This window comes from Dicentrarchus labrax, unplaced genomic scaffold (genome assembly GCF_905237075.1).
Source record: "Dicentrarchus labrax unplaced genomic scaffold, dlabrax2021, whole genome shotgun sequence".
Classification (NCBI taxonomy): Eukaryota; Metazoa; Chordata; class Actinopteri; family Moronidae; genus Dicentrarchus; species Dicentrarchus labrax.
In genome coordinates this window covers 20,365,557-20,386,774 of record NW_026136713.1, presented here as the reverse complement: position 1 = coordinate 20,386,774, position 21,218 = coordinate 20,365,557, and the positions used below count along the sequence as shown (strand labels likewise).

The 21,218-nt window shown below is 40.7% G+C and overlaps 1 protein-coding gene across 1 annotated transcript in view; it reads right to left on the bottom strand.

The window, feature by feature from the left end:
- Positions 1–10,007: 10,007 nt before the first annotated feature.
- Positions 10,008–21,218, bottom strand: part of fat2 (FAT atypical cadherin 2) — a 110,740-nt gene continuing 99,529 nt past the window's right edge. Inside the window, exon 29 of the mRNA XM_051420689.1 lies at positions 10,008–14,546. Within this exon, the coding sequence (XP_051276649.1) occupies positions 14,050–14,546 (497 nt within the window). The 3' untranslated portion in view covers positions 10,008–14,049. The remainder of the gene's footprint in view (positions 14,547–21,218) is intronic.

Genomic DNA, 21,218 nt, shown 5'->3' with positions numbered 1-21,218 from the left:
TGATGGCCAGGCACATGTAAAAACTCACACACACACATACCCACAGAGACATGCATGTGCGGGTACACATACCTCCTCACAGGGTCTAACATGCACACACACACATACATGCTCCTGCAGAGCCATGTTGACTACATTAGCGCTCTCATAGGTCACATTGAAGGTGTTTTATTTTGTTAATTTTCAGGAAACACTGTGATGCAGGTATGTGTGTGGAAAGGGAGACGGAAAGGGAGATCAAAGCCTCTATGACACACACACACACACACACACACAAAGGCACATGCTCTTGTACTTTTTGATTAATATAAGTGGATATTAATGCACATGTCCAAATCTGCATATTTATGAATATTCCTTAACCTGTGAACCATACATTATCTATGAATTGGATATAACTAATAAGGTGTGTGCAGTTTTTTAAATCTTACATCTACACACCGGTCACATGTATATAGAAATTAAAATGAAAACCTAAAGAAATAAGTGGAGAAACATAATAAATGCAGATGCCTCTATACAGGTCACAAGCGCTCACTGAAAGGTTTAATGCATATGAAAATGAATTATATATATGTAATATGCATGTCGCCACATCTCAACAAGTTAAGCACCTATGGAGGGCTTTTGGAAAGACGTGTTAGACAGCGCTGGTTTTTGTCTCTCCAATAGAGTCCAAAGAATCTATGACATGAAGAACTGAAGTTCTTTTAGAGGCCTTTGTGTTTAATCTGGGATCTGTTTGTGAGTATAAACTCTCTTGTTTATCTCATTTTCTTCATGATTAGGCATAAACTAACAGAACCTGAACATCATCATCATCATCATCCATTGTATTGATAAGTCTGTGAGTGTTTGTTTTTGTGAAGTTGGAAGTAATTTATTCTGTGTTTGGAACAATGAGACGTGTGTGAAATAAATGAACACTGCTTCAGTATTGACTGAAATGGACAATAGTTACTTACAATCAGTTAGAGAAAGATCCTCAAATAATTAATATTGGAGAGAAAGCTGAAAAAATCACACAAAAAAACATCACCTTAAACTTCCAATCACTTCTATATCAAGGTTTATAAGTAAATCTTCATCATTGTGTGCTTCTGCTCAGGTCGTAACTTGATTGATCACTGAGATCGATTTAAAAATGAACTTTCAGGGCTGCTTGACTCTCTCCTCCTGTGTTACAGCAGTGGGATTGTTAACTCATCTTGCATAAAACACATGCGCACGCAAGCATGCACGCGCACACACACACACACGCACGCACGCACGCACGCACGCACGCACGCACGCACGCACGCACACACACACACACACACACACACACACACACATGCCCAGGCACTGGTTGTTCTAAGTGGATAATGAGGACGACACCCGGGGTGCTGAAATAATTGAAACTGTTTGATGTCTTGTCAAATACTATTCACACACATGCATTCTCTCTCTCTCTCTGTCTCTGTCTCTCTCTCTCTCTCTCTCTCTCACACACACACACACACACACACACACACACACCTCTCCTCATTAGTATGATGAACAGTAGAAAAACACAGATCAGCAGGACCACAAATGCAGACTCACACACACCTTAATGTCTGTTAGATCCTTGATGCCTTTCAGGGAAGCTCAATAGATGGACATTTAATAAGTCCTTCACAAGAGTGTGTGTTTGGCCTCTATGTGTGTGTGAGGACTGGTATGGTAATATTTGCTTTGGAAGAAGAAAGGAGACAAGTACACTGTGTTCTAAATATTAACACCTTTGCACCAGTTGTGAAAGTGTGTGAAAAACCAAGAATTAGCAGCCATGCTAGCCGCTCTGTGAGGCTTTGCTTTCTGCTTTGAGCTGAAAGCTAACATCGGCGTGCTGACATGCTCACAATGACAATAACATGCTGATGTTAAGCAGATGTAATGTTTATCAGGATCCCCATCTTGTTAACATGCTGTCACAAAACTCAAAGCACAGCTGAGGCTGATGGGTATTCTCCATAAAACAAAGTGTTGTATTTAAATGAAATGAAGTCATTTGGATTCATCCGCTGGGCACCATGAATGTCTGCACAACATTTAATGGCAGTCCATCCGACAGCTGTTGAGATGCTTCAGTCTGTACTATGGTTGACACCTCCAATGTGGTAAAATACACTTGCCAGCGGCGACATGCCTGGGGACACAAACCCAGAGGGGGGTCGGGGGGTCCTCCGCCATGAGATTTCGAGTGTCAGAAACTTCATTTTCTGCCTTCTGGTGAATTTTTATGCACCAATTTATGCTTTTTATGCATCACTTTTGAAGTTCTCTGCTTCTCTCAATATGAATGGAAAGGACATAAAGAGTCAGTAATGTGTCAGTTATATTAAAGGTGAAAACATCAGATCATATACATGGGCAAAACTTTTTTGGTCTTTCGAAAGAACTCCACTCTGCACTCTCTGCCCTTGTGCTGCTTGGATGTGATAGTCTCCTACAGGTCGAACAGTCCACTGTCACTTTAACGAGAGAAAAACACTGTTTAATCCATCAACTAACAAACAGAGCAAAGCTGTGAACAAGTAGTCTTAAAGAGTGCTGGATGTTTTTGAGGCTTTGGCCTCTTAATGGGTACTTGAAGCTAACAGGGTTTACACACAATGTGCATACAGTGGGTGGAACATTGGTCACACCTCGTTTTTTTCCCCCAGGGTCTTCAAGCAGATTAGTCCAGCCACGGTAACAGCAGAGATGGACAATGACAATACAAAGGAAGTGACTCCTGTAAGTTATGTCACCACAAGCTCAGAGATCAAATCCTTAGTATGCCCAGTCCATCCTCTCTTCCTCTACCTCATCCCTGTACCTTTTTACTACACTATTATCACACTTCCTCATGCTTTGGCACTCAAAATTATAATATGTAACAATTCCACATCAAAATGTCCAAAAACAACAAGACCTGTGTCATATATTTTGTTGAGTTGTGTACTTACCCCAAATTATCCCAAATGTTTCAAGCAGCCCAGAGAAATCCGGAGTCTGGAGTCTACATTACTTTTTGTTAACCCTTGCGCAATGGCTTGGATTTTTGATGGCTAATCACTTTCTTGATGAAGATCCCATGACCTGCCATGAATGCGCTTCTAGTGTCTGTCAAAGCTTCAGCGCACCCGTGTAAATTTGTGATCTCGCAAGTTCAGCTGCCAACAAGGTTAGCTCCTTACGGCTCTTTCACATAGCCTACCTGAGCAGCGCGTGTGAGTGGTGGAACGTGTTACTTTTCTATTTCGGTTCCCTTGTTAACAGATTAGAGCAGTCACACTGCCCCCCTAAGTCGTGCGTCTCAGCTGCGGTTGCAGCGACGCTTTACTAGAGAGTCGAGGTCTCGCCAATTTTTTCCACTAGCACCACCCAAACAAAAGTAGGTAGTGAAAATGGTCTGTTCATAGTCATATCAACAATATAACAGCAACATATACACCTTTCACTACAGTTTCAATGTCTGTATCTGTATAAAATGTCACAGACATGGAAATATAAATGTATTCTTTAAATCCCCTAAATATACAAAGCATTCAAACTGCTAAATCAGATTTGACAGATTTGATTCCTGATGCAGATACAGTATAGTAATCAAATCTTAAATATCCAAAACATTCATCAGTGTTCCTGTTCCTTTACCGGAAGCCGGTGATAGTGCCTAAAGACATCATAATCTTCATGCGGGTATCATGGCGCAGGTGTTTGCCTCTGCCTTCGGGGCATCAGCCAACAGCCATCCTCTATCACTTTCCTACACAATGGGGTCAGTGGCAAGTCTTCCCAAAACACCAATGTGTTTCCAAAGTATCTCTTATGTCCCCTGGCCTCTACTGTGGCCATCTGAATATAATACAATAAAATATGATATATTACTGTCATGTCATCTCTGTGGCAAGGGGAGCATGTTATCTTTTTCTTGTTGTGTTGATTGTGGTAAACATGCTGAGTGTGCAAAAAGAGATGGAGGCACTGGAGCATGAGCACACACGCCATTATTATCTGGGAGAAGACATTAATCCCTCTTTCATTTTGAAATGAATCCCCATGTTTGGGGATATGTTGCACATGAGTGTTACAAGTCACTGAAATGTGAGCTGAAGTTGTGTTTTTTAAAGCTGATGTGCTATTAAGAAATGACTATAACTACCAATAAACTACTGTTGGAATAGTTGCTTTTGGAAAAAGAAATTGGTTAGCTGATGCTTGTTGATGTTTTGCTGGCTGACAAAATAAGTATCTCAAAATAGTTTTTACCCCCTAATGCAAGTTTAAGAGGTAAAAAGTTATTCGTTTTTTCCAGAGCTTTAAACCTTAACACATCTACAAACCGGAATGTGTAGTGCCTATACTGTAGTTTGATGGAGGTGGGACAATGGTCTGAGGCAGTGGGGAAGGCTCTTTACTAATCTAGCGCCACTGTCTCCATGTACACATAAAGATATGGTTAGACAGGTTTTGTGTGGAGGAACTTGATTGGCCTGCACAGAGCCCAAACTGACTCCACTGAACACCTCTGGGAGGAAATAGGACACTGATTGCGAGCCAAGATCAGTGCCTGACCTCAAAAATGTTCTTTTGGCTAAATGGGCACAAATTCCCACAGACACACTGCAAAATCTCGTGGAAAGCCTTCCCAGAAAAGTGGCTGCTGTTGTACGGTCACTGACTTTGGGCCATGTAGTGTATTTAGAGTTATTTAGGATTTAGTTTGTTTTATTTCCCTAATAAAGAACAGATTCATTTGAGTCCATTTATCGTGATTATAAATGTCCCCCAGTCACTAGAAACAATACATTCAACTGTGTGGAAAGGAAATCTGAAAATATTTAATATTTGTGGTGAATAATATTGTAGCAAAACAGATGGAGGCGCCTTGGCATTATGACATGTGACGCATATATATTTTTCTTTTCTAATCCTCATTTCAACCTGTCAAGACTTAACTCTGGGTTTAATCCATTTTTGGGGATTAAAAAATAACACCTTTGAATGTTTCCTGATTTATTCAGAAGGATGAAGGGCAAATGTAACAATACTAACACTATGAGTCTCTTTACAACCTGAATTTTGTGCTGTGTTAGGTAGCATGTGCCCGCCTGCCTGCAGTGTGCTTCAGGCTGTTTTTAAACTTAGCCTTTTAAATTAGGAGACGTACAAAAACTCAAACTGGTCAGATTGTATGCTACCTGTTGCTACCATACTAAGGATTTACTAACTTACTGCAGGCAATTTAAGACTGACTGCATGTCAGTATTGTGGCTGAGTCATAGGCCTTGCAGTGCAGACCTGTCAGAGCGTAATTACAATAGGCAAAAACACGTAGTGTTGGTTCTGCTCTCTGTCCTCTTCGGTGGTCTTATCACCTGACATACTAACACCCTTGCTGTCGGACACCAGTGATTTCATGTGTTTTCATTGTGTGTGTGTGTCTGTATGAATGACAGGGATGGAAAGAGTGATTGACAGCTGGTTGGAGAGGACAGGCAGCTCCACAGCTGGGGTCTAAAGACAGGAACTGGCTTTACACACTTGCTCTGAGTGTGTGTTTGTGTGTGCGTGTGTGAGAGAGAATGAAAAAAAGGGTGTGAGTGGGAAGTGTGAGTGAGGGTATCATGCTTATCTGTGACAGGAAAAAGTAGAAAAAATATGGTGTGAAGAAGTACACAGACATCCACACTAATGCAAGGACACTGTGAATATGTGAGGGTCCAGTAGGGCCTGAGTGACCTCATCAGTGACATCAGAGGGTGTTTGTGTATGCTCTGCGTGGACATCGGTGTACCGCCAATTTGTTGTGGGCAGTCACAACAATGTGCGGAACACGTCCTCCAAAGAGACCCCAGGAAAGAGTAAATCCAGAACTATTACACTGCCATGATGTCCGCAGAATATTCAGGCCCATCATTTCCATCATATCAAACTAGGGCTGCAACGATTAGTCGATCTACTGATAAGGCGACTAACAAAAAGTGTATCTGCTATTTTGATAATCGATTAATCATTATTGCCATTTTTCAAGCAAGAAATTGCTGGTATGGAATGAATGGAATTCTTCTGCATCTCTGTTTCGTGTCACTGTAATCAGAATGTACAGTATGTGTCAGTCAGACAGAACAGGACATTTGAAGAAGTCTCTTTGATGTATTTGAAATGGGCATCATTTACCATTTGCAGATATTTTCTTTAAAAAGATTGTAATTGACTGAGAAAATTGCGGCAGCATGGAGCGCAGAAAAGAGGGATAAGACGCAACGTTCAACATCGACTCCGCCGAGGGTGCAACAAGCCACTGCTGCCATCAATACTCTTTAACAACGTTCGCTCCCTGAGGAACAAGATGGAGGAGATTGAGCCTGAACACAAGATGAATAAAGAGCAAACAAAGACTCCTGGTGCAGGAATTACACAACAAATGCCCCCCCACCGCCCCGCCAATCGTGAATCACATGCGTATAATAATCTTCTGAGTAGTGAGTACTATAAATTCAAGGTCAGCCAGTTCTGCAACAAGCCGTCCCTCTGGCGTGCCCTTAGAGTTTGGTAAGGCCACCCCTTTTAAAAGGGGGCACCACTGATCTCGCCAAGCGGGAACACATCCAAAGTTACCAATGTTTAGCCGACTGTGTTCATCAGCAATTGAAAAACAAGCCTGATGCACCGATATTTGTACCAGGGGACTTCAAAGAGCAAACCTGTCAATGTGTGGCGAGATAGAATAAGTTGTTGCTTCCTGGCCACGGATTGGCACATTTTCCAAAAAGACAATAATATGGACAGCATTATGGAAGTAATCATGGGGTTCATTAAGTTTTGTGTCGACACTGTAGTGCCAAAATAAGACTTTAAAGATTATACCTGAACAACACAGACTACGTCATTCCTGAGATCAAACAGTAAGCCTTCCAGGACAGCGATATAATGGAACTGAGAGCAGTTCAAAGAGAACTAAAGGGGCAACTAAAGGAAGCGTGAGAGCAACAAAGTTTATGCGTCAGAGAAGCCTTTTTAAATAAGAACTCGAAAGGACTCGGATGCTGTGAAAGAAATGACCAACTTGACTCTGATTGTGCTGAATGAGCTGGAAAAAGCAAACAAAGTCAATCATTTCTGTTGACATGTTGCTGGTATTACGTGTATGGCATCCAACAAGGACAGAATAGTAACTGATCCAAGAGCTGCGGCCAAGGTTTTTTTGTTTTATAAATGCAAGATTTCCTTCTCTTTGATTACTTCACATATGTATTTGATTTTCTGATTGCTCTGATGGAACTTCCTATGTATTTGTATCTTGGGAAATACAGCTTTAAAGTTTAAAGACTGAAGGCTTCCATGGACCTTAGGCTGGGTTCACACTGCAGGACAAAGTGGCCCAAATCTGACTTTTTTGCTCATATATGACTGTTTTTTTTTTCTCATCTTGAACAGCACAAATAAGAATCATAGAATCTGATCTTTTCAATTACAATTTCCAGAATTGAGCATTAAGGCTTGCAGTGGGAACGTACCCTTAGCGTACAGAGCTGTCAAGATTTGATGATTTTGACATTCTTGTACCTAGGTATTGGGTTTGATCCTCTCAAATGTACGTGAAACTGAAACTTCCAACCCCAAAACACTGTTTAACAACTGTGATGTACTTCGTACCTACGACACCTCCGAAGTTTGCAAATGTAGATGATCACTTGTCACATCCACATATTTGCAACGGCTACAAAGGAGTTTGAGAGTAAGACGTGTTGGGTTGTTCAAAAGAATTTGGGAAAACATGAGAAACACTTAAGCAAAGTTGGAGGGAAAAAAAGTTGTAGTAGTTTGGGGGAAAGTAGGTTTGCCCAATAAATAAACAGAAAAGTATCATCAGTCTGATGTATTTTAGGCCTCCAGGCAGCAAAAATTAGTGCAGTGGAAAGTGTGTGTAGTCTTTGATATAGAGCATGCTATAGTTACCTCCAAATGCACACACACACACACACATATACACCTTATCAGGTAGCGTCAGGATCTGGCAGAAAGTTGCTGACTGGGTCAGATAAGAGCCGCTTCTGTTGTAATGAGAGTCTGAAACACACAGACAACTAACTGTCTCACCTTTATCTCAGCACCTCCATCTCTCACTTTCCGTTTCTCAGTTTCACACAAACACACATTCTTTCATCCCGTCACACTTAAGCATTCACAAAATCTCAGACTGCCAGACGCAGGCATTCGCTCTGTCATCCTCCCTTTATCCCGCTTTTTCTTCAGCTCACACACACACACACACACACACAGGTCTGTCCTCCAGTATGTGGCCGGAGCTGCACTCATCATTTCATAAATGTGATGGAGGAATGAGATGATTATTACAGCTTCTACTCATTTCCTGCATTCCCTCACTGTAATTGTTTTAGTGAAGTATGAGACGCTTGGCAAAAGAAAATTATGAAATGAGATAACAAGAAACTGCAAACATACTAAATGATCCTTCAAATAATGGAGGAGAAGACGCGGCTCGGTTCATTTACTGTGTGACGATCAACACACCACCGCATATTTCCTCTGTGGAATTTCTCATCATCAATGAACAGGATCCGGGCCAGGACCAGCTGTCTGATTGGTTCTGGCATTTCCTTCGTCACTATCAAAATCTGTAAATTGATTTTTGTGTCATACTTATTGTTCAGTCGAACCACTTTTGTCAAAATAACTTTTATTCCAAAGCAGAATATTACATTTGGCAGTATGACTCTGTTCTGGGAACCTCCCTGCCCTTCCATGTGCGTACATTGAAAAGTTTAAGACAAGGAGAGCGGCAGCAGAGACCTTTTGGTAACCTGTCTGCACCAGATGGTTTGTTACACAGAACAATCTGCGAAGTCGTCGTTGGAAACTTGAAAAGAGCGATTGGATGAACCGTCTGTCTATCACGGCCGAACTTCAACCAATCAGATCAACGAACTATACTGTAAAATATAAGCCATATGAAAACATGTCCAGCTCTCTATAGCAGTCAGAAGGAGAACTCAACACACACACACACACAACACACACACACACACACACACACACACACACACACACACACACACACACACACACACAGAAAAACAGGGGAGGAGGAGACAGAGGGGAGGAGCAGGGACCACAGAGAAACACCTGGAGTCAGGGACCAGAGCCCACAGGGTCCTCACACATAGAATAGCCGTGTTACATTGGATGACGTACTTTTACAACATGAGCCTGCAGTCAATGGATCAAAAACTGCCGTACAAATAGAAGAGCATCATATAGATGCTTTTACTGTTCATTCTTTTAGAATTGTAAAGTTATTTTACTTGTTTATGAAGCTTTAAATGACATTGCTCCTCCTTTCTTTCATTTTATGTTCCAGACGGATCAATGAGGTCCTCCAATGCTTGTCTTTTAAAAGTTGACCTAAATTGATAATCCTGTTGTATGGGCACAGTTGCCTAATCCTCCTTAATTTAAATGGACAGTGCCTGGATTAAAGTGATATTTCTGAGTATCAAATACACCCACTGAAGTCTGAAAATGGTGTGAAAAGTTTCTGGTTAGCTCCTTGTTGTCTAGTTTCTTGCAAACATACAAGGGTTGGAATACACTGAACAAAATGTATCAAAATACAGTGCTTTTGTCTCAGTCCTCACTAATGCAAAGTGCAATTTAAGTGTTGTCATTACCTGAACTACTTCCTGTAAAATGCTGAGTGATCAGGCTTCCAACTGTTTGGCTCAATGTGTCTGAGACTAACCCGAAAATGATTTCACTGTCTGGGTGACTTACGTCACTGATGTGCATGGGCAAATTCAAATTACCCATGATTTCCTCTGATAACACAAATCCTCTCTGGAGAAGGCTTAAGGTTTTTTCACTTCTCTCCAGACAGTGACGGAACCCAGATGTGTGTGTTTTAAAAAAAAAGAAATCTCATCTATCTTGATGCTGAAAATACCAACCAGAAATAAGCACGATATCTTCAATCAGTGTTCATAGAAGATAATATCTTTATTCATATTCTCTTTACAATATTGAAAAACAAAACAGAAAGACGGCATCTTAATAAAATCTCTCACAGAGAAACAACAGAGCAAAACATGGGGAGGCCCACATTGATACAAAAATAAACTTTATGCATGAAAAAAAAAAAAAATGCAACTTACATTCAAGTGAAGTCGAATTCTGCACAAACAACAACCTACAACAGCAACACACTATACAGACTGTATGTACAGCACAATACCTGTCGATTACAAGGTCTTTCCTTGTACAAAGGACTGAAAAAAATAAGAGCAGTTACAGTTAAACCACCAGTGATAGACAGACATTGTACATGAATGGCATACAGCAACAATGGTTCAACAGATTTCATCAAGTTCAAAATCTGAAGTGACAGAGAGGATTCGTTTGAGACCAGCAGGAGTGGAGCCGTTGTTCTAGCGGGTATATTTAAGGAGTTTAACAGCGAGGTGAAGATCAGCTTTTGGTTATGATACAACGCACGTTCCCTGATCTTCAGAAATTCTCAGTTCTTGCTCACAAAATTGCTGTAGAGTGTTTGGACTGAAACAACAAAGGCAGCAGAAATAAAACAGCACGGACCTTTGATTCAGCACTCATTAAAGCTCATATTATTCAGCCAGGATATTAAAAGGATTTTCTAATACAATATTTTCTTATTAGCTTTTCTTGACAATACTTTGCTGACACTGTGTCGTTGGCTCAACTCGGTCGGGTTTTATTACTCTATTACTTTAAGCCCCCCCCCAACATTCAAAGTTCACTTTAAAGTTGTCTCTGGCTAAGCAAGATGAGATTTGTGTAATCCTTTAATTGTGGGAAAATGGATTTCTTTACATTGAACTTTAAGACGTGGTCATTTAAAGGAATACTCCAACATTTTGAGTAATTTCTAATTAGCGGGAGTTGGATGAGAAGTCAATAATGTCAGTTTTATCTCTACTTCGGTAACATGCTCAGCTTGGCACAGAGAGTGGAGAGAGCCTCGCTCTGTCAAATATACATCTCACCGGTACAAGCTAACCAAGAGCATTTGGATCGACAGCAGCTGCATTGGTGAATAGCTTGCTTTCTACGATACATGCATACAAATATGTTGCTTAAAGGCATTTTCTTGTTATTCTGATGGATACTAGCAATTTCATAAGCACATCACACAGCTACAGTTCTCCTTCATTGAACATGAAGAGATGAAACTAATATTAATCTTCTCATCCAACTCTTGGTAAAACGGCAAATAAACATCATGATTCTGTAGTTGTTGTCACGAGTTTGTCGTGATTGTAAAATAAAGACAGATTTCCCATTTCAGACGAGGAAGATTTGCCCTGTGTGCATCAGATAAACAGACAGAAGAATCCTGGGCTGAAATCCGTTAAACTCCATGACACTGCACGTACAGTGGAAGCCATGCAAGTCTCTCTTAATGCACCCTGAATTTCCTTCAGTCTTCCTTTTTCAGAAATGGTGCCAAAGCTCAGCAAGACTGCAGTAGAAACAGCAGTGACTACATTAGTATTAATATTTGCAGAGTGTGAGCTTTGATTTAGTCCATTATGGTGCCAGATGGGAGAGATTTGCCAGTTAGGACATTAAGAACGGATGACAGTTGTAGAGAAACTATTTTCTTTCTGACTGACTAACCCATTCAGCCCTTTCCTGAATCACCCCGATGTCCATTAACACCCACACGTTACAACCAACGCCTTTTTCTAGTACAAGCGGTGCCCTCGTGACTTGTTTATCTCCCCAGCCTGCGAGAGCTGTGTAAAAATTCAGTTGATTACAAGCATCATCTGCATCCCCGACACGTTTACATGGAGGCAGTCGCAGTAAACACTGTGTACACATTCACCCCGCGCTCCAGCGTTTGCCAAAAGACAAACTGTCCAAACAGCTGGAAAATCCGATTTGTATTTTAGATCTTTGAGGCCGTAGATCTGCACTGGAATTCACAAACCATCTGATTAAGGTTTTGTGTTGTTTGGATTGTATAATCACACGCTGACATCGGCTGTTATGCTAACATATAGAGTAGACTACCATACTGTTTGTTCACTTTACTCAGAGGGACAATCCATGGCTTCCACAGTAGTTAATAACAATTTGTTTTAGTTTTAGAAGAGTTTTGAACCTGAAACAATTATTCAGTTGATCACAGAATGAACTGATTGTGACACTAAAACTGTGAAATTACCAAACAGCTCCTCAAATTTAAAAACACTGCTTGTTTTTCTCCATTTACATCATATATTAAATACCTTTAAATCTTATAATATAGAATTTGGGAGCCATTTGTCATTATTTTTCTATTTAATAGACTAAACAATTGATCAGTTAACCAGAAAATAGGCAATAAGAGCTGAAATGAATTGTCGATGCACAGAAAGAACCAATTTTTCAAGCAAAAATGCCAAATAACTGCTGGTTCCAGTTTAATCAGCAGAATAATGACTGAATAACCATTAGCTGCTCGGAATTCTTTATAAAAGAAGATTTGATGAAATGATTTAGTTTGAATTGATATTATAATGGATAGATTTAAGGCCCAACATATACCTCTCTACTACTCCGCATAGATTCACTGTTTAATGTGCTGCATTCTGCACTACAAGTTCTTGACCAAAACAAGCATTTCTTTTATCTGAGGCTTGCATATTTGCGCCATTTAAAATGGCTGCATAGACATTTCTTTACTGCTGCAAAATCTACTCCACATTAAGAGCTCCCTTTATCATCCAGGGCAGCAACACTGCAGTGCTGAACTTGATCACAAACACTAACGTCTCATCCAGAGAAAACACTGTAATCTAGTTCACACTATTTAAAATACACAAGGAGATGCTTACAGATCCCAAATCTACAGAATTTACAGCAATGGAAACGGCATTGTTACTAGCAACACTAAAAGTTAAAATACATCTATTTCACTACTAACATCACCTCGTCCCTCTTGTTTATGGCTTTCATCTTTTTTTTTTTTTTTAATGAGGATCCAGCCCCCTTCATTGTAACAGACAGCAACAATAAACAACAGCAACAGTAAGCAGATTAAAGAGTGAAATGTTCATCCTGCATGAAATGTGTCATTTTTAATACGGTTTAGATTTGAAATAATGGGTAGACATTAGACACACATTGAACCTGTGTGTGGTTTTTTTTCACATGAACACAAACACCCAGCAGAATGTGGATTTGATAAAACCCCGTTGGTGATTTACCTTTCATACAATGCAACAGTCCCCACCAAAGCTCTTTGTCAGGATTTCATCACAAAGGCATTTCTGAATGAGAGTTGTTGTCTAAATGTCACGCTGGCCACTGTCATGGCAACTGTGTTTTCCTCGTGTCTGCTGTCAGATGCTCAATCACATCACACGGTGCATAGTAAACATACCGTTATCAATGTTTGGCAGAGCTGAAACTTATATTTTTAGAGTGGTTGGCTTGTCAGACAAGTGTTTGAGAAGTGAAATCCAGGAGATATAGTTTGCAACAGATTCAGATTATCCCATGTTGAAAGAAAAAGTCTTTGCCTTATTTTGCCTTTGAAACAGTCCACAGTCAAGTCAGTAATACTGTTCACGATTTCACAACCCTAACAAGGTAACGAGTGCTCTCGGCGGCGTCTCTTTGACGAAGGAATGAACTTCTGCTGAACTTCTTCCACAGAGGCAACCGAGGATTCCTGAATTACCCCCGTCTAGTCTGCCACAGACAAATGAAACAAATGAAAGCCATCTGAACTACTGTTTCACGTGGTTCTTTCATCTCCATCAGAGTGAAAAAAAGACTCTCACAGTGAGAGACTACTGAGCTGCTGTTCATTAGTTTCAAAGAGTCTCATCTGATAAGAGTACACATACACAAAGCTGCCTTAGGATGGATTTGTAGAACTCAGTGGCATGTACTTGCACTGTTCAGGTTCCCATGTGAAACTAAAAGTGAATAATCACTGAAAAGGACACAAATGGCCACATAAGGACGTAGGCTTCGAACAAAAACCTGGTCTTAAAACATCACCTCCTCACAGCTCCCGTAATCGCTCTCCACCATGCTCGACCCGTCGTAGCTGCGCGGGTTCTGCCCTGTTGGTCTCGTTTGAGGCTGGGCAGGGTTTGGCGCCGGTGGTGGACTGGCTTGCTCTGCGTACGATGGCATAGCCACGCTTAGACGCATGCTGAGTCTCTTGTAGCCTCCAGAGACGTTGTCGAGGCTGCGGGTGTGCTGGGTGGGGTAGTAGCTGATGGCGGTGTACTCGTTGGGGCACTGGGAGCTGGGAAGTGGAAGCCCGTCGGGACCCAGGAAGTCGTCCAGGTTCTGGTTGCTGTAGCAGGGCGGAAGAGGAGCGCGGCGGTCACAGCGATCCAGTGGGAATGGGAAGCCACCGAATCGAGAGTTCCTCCGTGAGTCTATGGTAGAGGTGGAATATGTGTCCTCTACGATGTCAAACTGGGGGAACTCCTGGACTGCTGGGCGGCCATAGTAGTCAGGGTCTGCCGGATAGACTGAGGAGAGAGGACAGATATGAAAAACATGAGTTAGCTCAAACTCATATCTGGCACTTTCTGTCACTGATGTCAGGGCTCTGGGACTACTCGTTTAACATTACTAATGTTCTTTCATCAAATTACAACATTAGTTGTGCACCTTAACCAAAGCGCCAATTTAACATTAGCCCCTGACACTTCCTTTATGCTAAGATAATATTAGCGAGGCTAATACTGTCATAAACACAACGTGATTAAACCATTTACTTTTGGGGTTGTTTTGGGGCACAAGACTAATTTTAGCAACAGCAACAGCTGTAAGTAAGGACTCAGCCTTAGTACACGGGCTACAAGCTCTACCAGGGTGCTCCTTTGCCACCTTTTTAACCCCTGATGAGATTGCATGCATTAAAAAAAACAAAAAGAAAAAAAGACACTGCAAAGCCGTCTGTGTTAATCTGCCGGTACAAAAACTGACACTACCGTATGCCAGTGTTTCTGCAAGTCCACACCCATCAGACGGAGGCGTTTCACACTTAATTTTGAACAGCTGCCAGAGTCACATCAGCTCTCCGACTCAACAAACAACTCTAATCAACACTTATTGTCACTGAAAGATTAATACTAACAAACACTGGGACAGTTGTTGCTGTCATGACAGAAGTCAGGGAGGAGTTTAAAGAAGATTTGACTATTTGCATATTAAATCCTTCACTGTGGATTTGAAGTGGTGTGGGTTTGATTAGTGGAATGGTAGCAGGGAGATGTCTTGAGAAAGCTCAATGTCCTAAAGTCACCATATTTACTTTAATATTTTAGACAAATGACTGATCCAGACTTTTAATGACTGCAAAAGTAGAATAATCTCTTCTCAGATCAACAGAATCCCAATCAGCTATCATGACAATTCAAGGGCAACCTTGATGGTAAGCTCCTCTGGCTTTCTGTACATCCCTGCATGTGCTCATAACACTTAATCTCTTAAATATTTTCCTGAAACTAATTTCATGCTAAGTTCCTAACCTTTTAACACCTATTTAATGATAAATCATGTCATTCTATCCTGAATAATAAGTAGACGTTTTAAATCCTCTTCTGCAGGTTTAACAACAGGAGTGTGTGGCAGGTGAAGAGTTGTTTTTCTGAGTTTGATCGGGGAGGACAAAGCACATAGACGACCTTGCAATGAGTCATACTTCACAGTTATTTTCCCTTTCGGAGTGGTATCTGTACACTGCATTGTTCAATTGTACTTACATAAATGGTCTAAAACAGCATGTTCGATGTGACAGTGAGGAATGCACTAAACATGCACTTGAACTGGTTGACACATACAAATATACTGAAAAATTACATTTTAGATAATTAATGCCTGTGACCCGGAAATCGATCTCAAAAAAGTTAAAGGGAAAGTGAAAAGCGCCCTCGAGCAAGACCCTCAACACCAACTGGGCAGGTGTGAAAGTGCATATATATATATATATATATATATATATATATATATTTACTGCATATTGCACATATAGTATTTATATTTTACATTGTATTTCATAATATTCTTATTTTGTGATTCTTTAATGTACTTTTACACTTCTGTACTTTTTGCACTACAGTCCCCTGTGCTGCTGTGTCTGATTTAGATTTCTCCTATGGGGGATCAATAAAGGAACATCTTATCTTATCTTATAACAGACATTTATGGACTTAAATCCCACTGCAGTCAGTTTTAAACTGTGTTTTTATTTAGGCAAAGTTCTTGCATGTTTCGACAACATTTCTATCAATGGAAACACATCATCAGGCAAACTGAAAGTGATGTGTTTCTTCAGTAGCCACCCTGGCTAATAAGTAATAACAATAAAATAATAATTAGAATCAAGAAAACAACTGAAGGAAGAAGGCGTCAGAGCTCATCTCCCACTGTTCGACTGACAGGAAACACCCTGCAGCAACGAGCGCTTAGCAGAAGAGATGGGAGGCAAAATCTGAAAACAAGACGAGGATTCTTGAGGATTACCTTTTCAAATTCCTGCCCTTCATCCCCAAAATCTCAAACCAACAAGAAGGACGCATTATACAGTTTGTTCAAACAAAATGACATTAAAAAAAGTCTCCTGCTGTCACTAGAGTTACTGAGAATACTGAGCAAACTCCCAGCTGCTTGCATTGTAGAGAGAGAGAGAGAGAGAGAGAGAGAGAGAGAATGAGACAAAGTGGTAGAGGGAGTTACAAGGGGAAACGAGACGAAAAGCAAGAGCGAGAGCTTCTTATAAAGAGGTAGAGACAACAAGAGAAAAACATCAAGAGTAAAAGATGGAGGGTGACAAAATGAAGGGGTGAGGGACAAACAGGTGAAACAGATAACAGACAAAAGAGTCTATCATTCAATGAAGGATGCGAGAGAGACACAAGTCAGTGAGAGGCAGATATATAAAAGCATGTAGGATAGATGGAGATGTTTTCAGGCAAAGAAGATGAAAAATCTGACAGCATCTGTACCTCCCTCTGTAGACTTAACAGACATCAAACGGATTCAGCTTTCAACTCAGACTCTAAATCTTTGCTTGTTATTTCCACACTTTGCACAGTTCAATAAAGAGTTAAAAGCAGAAAGAACAGAGGACTAAGTCACGGATCACTGTTTCGGGCTGAAACAAGGTTGATAAATGGCAGAAGTACTTAGTTAACTTAAAGGAAAGATATTTTAGCTATTCACATGCTTAGTGTTGTGCTCTTCTGCAGTCCTTTTTGTTTGTATGCTCCTAATTGCCTGAATTACATTTTTTATCAATGTTTTTAATAAATGTGCCAAGTCACAAAAGTGTAACTACAAAATATTCACTGAGAATATATTTATTTAGTTTAATACCGGCTTGCAGTAACTAAAGCAGTGTTTTTTATCCTTAAGTTTAGGTACCAACAGCAGTTGGTTCAGATTAGGTTGTCTTGGCTGTCCATACAGTGACATAAGACAGAATGGGTTTAATTTTTCACTCTAATTGAGACCAATCAGTGTCCTTTAAAGAGCTGCTGGCAGCTACGGCATGAGCTACGGGTGTGGTTTAAGGCTAGGTGTGTGTGACGACGTGTGTGAGAAGCTGAAGAACTCTCCGACGGAAAACAACTATAGCGGCTGCTACAGAGGTTAGCATAGACGTTTCTTCATTGAAAGAAGAGCAAAGAATGACACTGACGGCTTGATGGAAAAGATCCTTTTTTCCTCTTCTCCGACTGACTTCGCTAAAAATTTGACAATGTTGTATGGTTCTTGTATCTGATTGGTTGAAGTTCGCTCGTGATAGACAGTGATAAGACACATGGTTTATCCAATGGGGATTGACCAAGTATTTTTTGAAAGTGCCAGCTATTTTCCAAAAAGTTTCCAACTTTGACTTCCTAGATGGCTTTACGTAACAAACTATGTGGCGTGCTCAGGCTATCATCCACCCCCACCACCATCATGCAAGCGCTGCATGGTAACTTAAGTTCCTGGAGTGGAAAAACTCCAGGGAACATAATCAGCCAGCAATTTTGTTTCCTCTAAAAGCTATTTGGCAACACAATTTAGTACGACATAAATGTAAGTATTAGGAGACATGGTTGAACAAAATCCTTGCTGAGCTGCTTTCTAGAAGTCAGCTACATTCTTGTTGGCAGGACACATGACAGACAATGAAGATATTAGCTTTGTCTGCAGTTTATAATGCACTTTTGCACATAACGAGGATTTTGTTCCCCATCTCTTACACTGCACTCTCATTGGGAAGGTATCGCTTCAGGGCCAACACGGACAGGAGGAATAATTACAGTGACCAGTATTGCACTAAAACAGTCTTGAAAAAAGCCAAGCCTATTATTTTAATCTACATACCTCTGTAGACTTAAACAAGGGACATCAAAGGGGGGGGGATTCAATTCTGATTCCAACTTTATTTCCACACTTTGCACAGCTCAGTAAATGTTAAGAACAAGAGCTGCTCTTTTTCTAAAGCTGCAGAGAACAGAGGGCTAAGTCTCAGATCACCGCCGCGGGCTGCAGTATTGATAATAAATGGCAGAATTACTTTGTTCACTTGAAGGTTTTTTACACCAAGCTGTCTTTTCTTAACATGAAGTACTGCTTGGGCTTTTAAACAGCTGAAAAGTGAACAAGGTGCTAACCAAGGGCAAAGCAAAAAAATTGATTTGAGTGCTGAAATAAAACTGCATTTGATTTTGAGGCTGCTATCTGTAACCTTCTGCATTTTTTTCACCAGAGATCAGTGTGGGTTTCAGCTCCAGTCTAAAATACAGACAAAGAATAAAATATTTGGCGTCAAAATTCATCCTCTTGTCTGCACATACTTGGCTAAACAGAGGAGTGGTGAGTAATCACCACTTTGACAGGTCACAAGCCAGTATATTTTCGTAATCTATTATTTTCTAACAAGTTAATCACTTGAATAAGACTTAAATAAGAAAAGCTTGAAAATAGAGAATCGGAGGTATGATTTAAAGGACAATCTGTCCAAATTTATGCTTTCTAAAACTGGGGCACATTCCTCTAGAGTAATTGTGTGTTGCACTGGGTACTCTTTGTTACCTCAAACACACACTGCAGTTTATTCAATCCCACATACACGGTCCTGCTGCCCTAAATACTCAAGAGCACTGAATGTTGTTTGTAACATTTAGAAGGGTCTGTTGGCAGAAACGGAATATCATATTAATATGTATGTTTTCATTAGTGTACAATCGCATAAAAGAGAGAATTGTTGTGTTTTTGTTACCTTAGAATGAGCCAAGTAGAGGCCACCATGTTCCTACAGTAGCCCTCAGTCTCTCCTACACTCCTCTGCTTGGAACAGGAGCGTGAGGTGAGGGTGTTGCAATCATCAACTACACCGCTAGATGCCATAAATACTACACACTAGTCCTTTAATCCACTGCTGAAAATAGTCCACAAAAAAAGTAGAAAACAGTATTCATGACCTGCTTTTTAAGATTTCCATAGTACCCACTAGTAGGAGCCAGTGGGCATGAGAGCCACATACAAGGTAGTAAAGTCAGAAAGTATTAGGAGACTAACATGGTTGGTTTTGGTCTGTTTACGGCATTTTGTAACAGTAAGACAAAAAACCACCAGCCTTCTTCTTTAACATTTCTCACCATTATTAGTTTTTTATAAAAGCAGCAATGTGAAAATAACATTGTCTGGTTGGCGAGTAAGCACCACTTCAGTTTTGGAGGGTTTTGAAGAAAGCTGCTTATATTGGGGGCATTTGGCATTGTTGCATGCAGTGACAACAAAGCTATATTATGTTGTTGACAGTCTTGATATCTAAAGTCACACTTTCTACAAATGTAATCTTCTTTGGAACCAAAAGCCAAATCTTATTTCATGCTCGTGTGTCCTCTTTTTCTCTTTCTCTCTCCCGCACCATATAATTTTACCATCTTGACATTTGATAGCTATAAATGGTTTTAAGATGGCTGACAGTTTGATGGGGCTCAATGATTGGATGCTTCATCGCCAATTCAATAATGGTGATGGTGATAGAAGGCCCTAATATTTTCTATTTTTTTCCAGCGAGCAATTCTTTTATACAGAGATACTATCTCTATTGAACCAATTTTTGGCATCTCAGACATAGGGGAAATCACCTGATCTGCCCAAAGAACGTGTCAAGTGTGGTCAAGAGCCATAAAAGATTATGAGGATGTTGTACCAGGGTCACAGGGCAAACCAAAAGCAGTGTAGAGGACTGAGCTGCTGTCCCCTCTAACAAGGCGTTGGATAACAAGTGAGGAACTACAGGAATGTGTCCTTTATTCTCCGTGATAAGGTCAAGCAGATGAATGACCTGCCAGGCGGGCGTTGCCTGGGGAGCGATGGCATGACGAACGCCTGATCTGCCTCTCTTCATCTGTCTCGAGAACATAGCAGTGGATGTATGAGTCACGGCTCAGTTGTATTGATTTCTGACATGAAAAAAAAAAAAAATCGCTGCACACAAAAGGGTGAGAGACAGAATGCGAGAAAGGCGAGGAGGACAGACAGAGAGCGAGAGGATGACAGAAGAACAAAAGAGGAGAAAACAATTGAGTGAGTGTGATAGAGGGAAGGATAAATGAAGTAAGAGAGGTGGAAGATATGAAAGAAGGGGGATGTGAAAAGGAGCAGGGTAGACAATGGGAAATACTTAGTATTCTTATCCTAATCCCCTCTTACTTTTTCCTTTGAGGTTTGAGTGTACAAGTGTTCCACAGTAGATCCAGCAAACCCTCCTAAATGTACAAACTTGTCGTAAATCTGATGATAAATGTGATGAATGTCAACAGTTCACAGGTGTGCGTGATGAATGTCAACAGTTCACAGGTGTGCGTTCAAGAGATTGGGTCATTAGCAAATTGAGGGCCCCTAAATTGATATTCATAGCTACCTGTGTCACTCTGTGGTTATGCTTCGTGCACAAAAATGTCACCCAAGAGTAAAAAGAAGAACATAAAGGACCAGGGTGTAGGTTTTTTGTGGCACCTAGCGGTGTGGTTGCAGATTGACCCTCCCTCGCTTCACCCTCTCCTTCCAGGAGCAAAGGAGAAACTACAATATCTGTGAAACGCTCAAAAAACCCACAGGTTTCTATCTAGAGCCAGTGTTTGCTTTGTGCGTTCTGGGCTTCTGTAGTAAGTGTTTGTGTGTTAACCTTT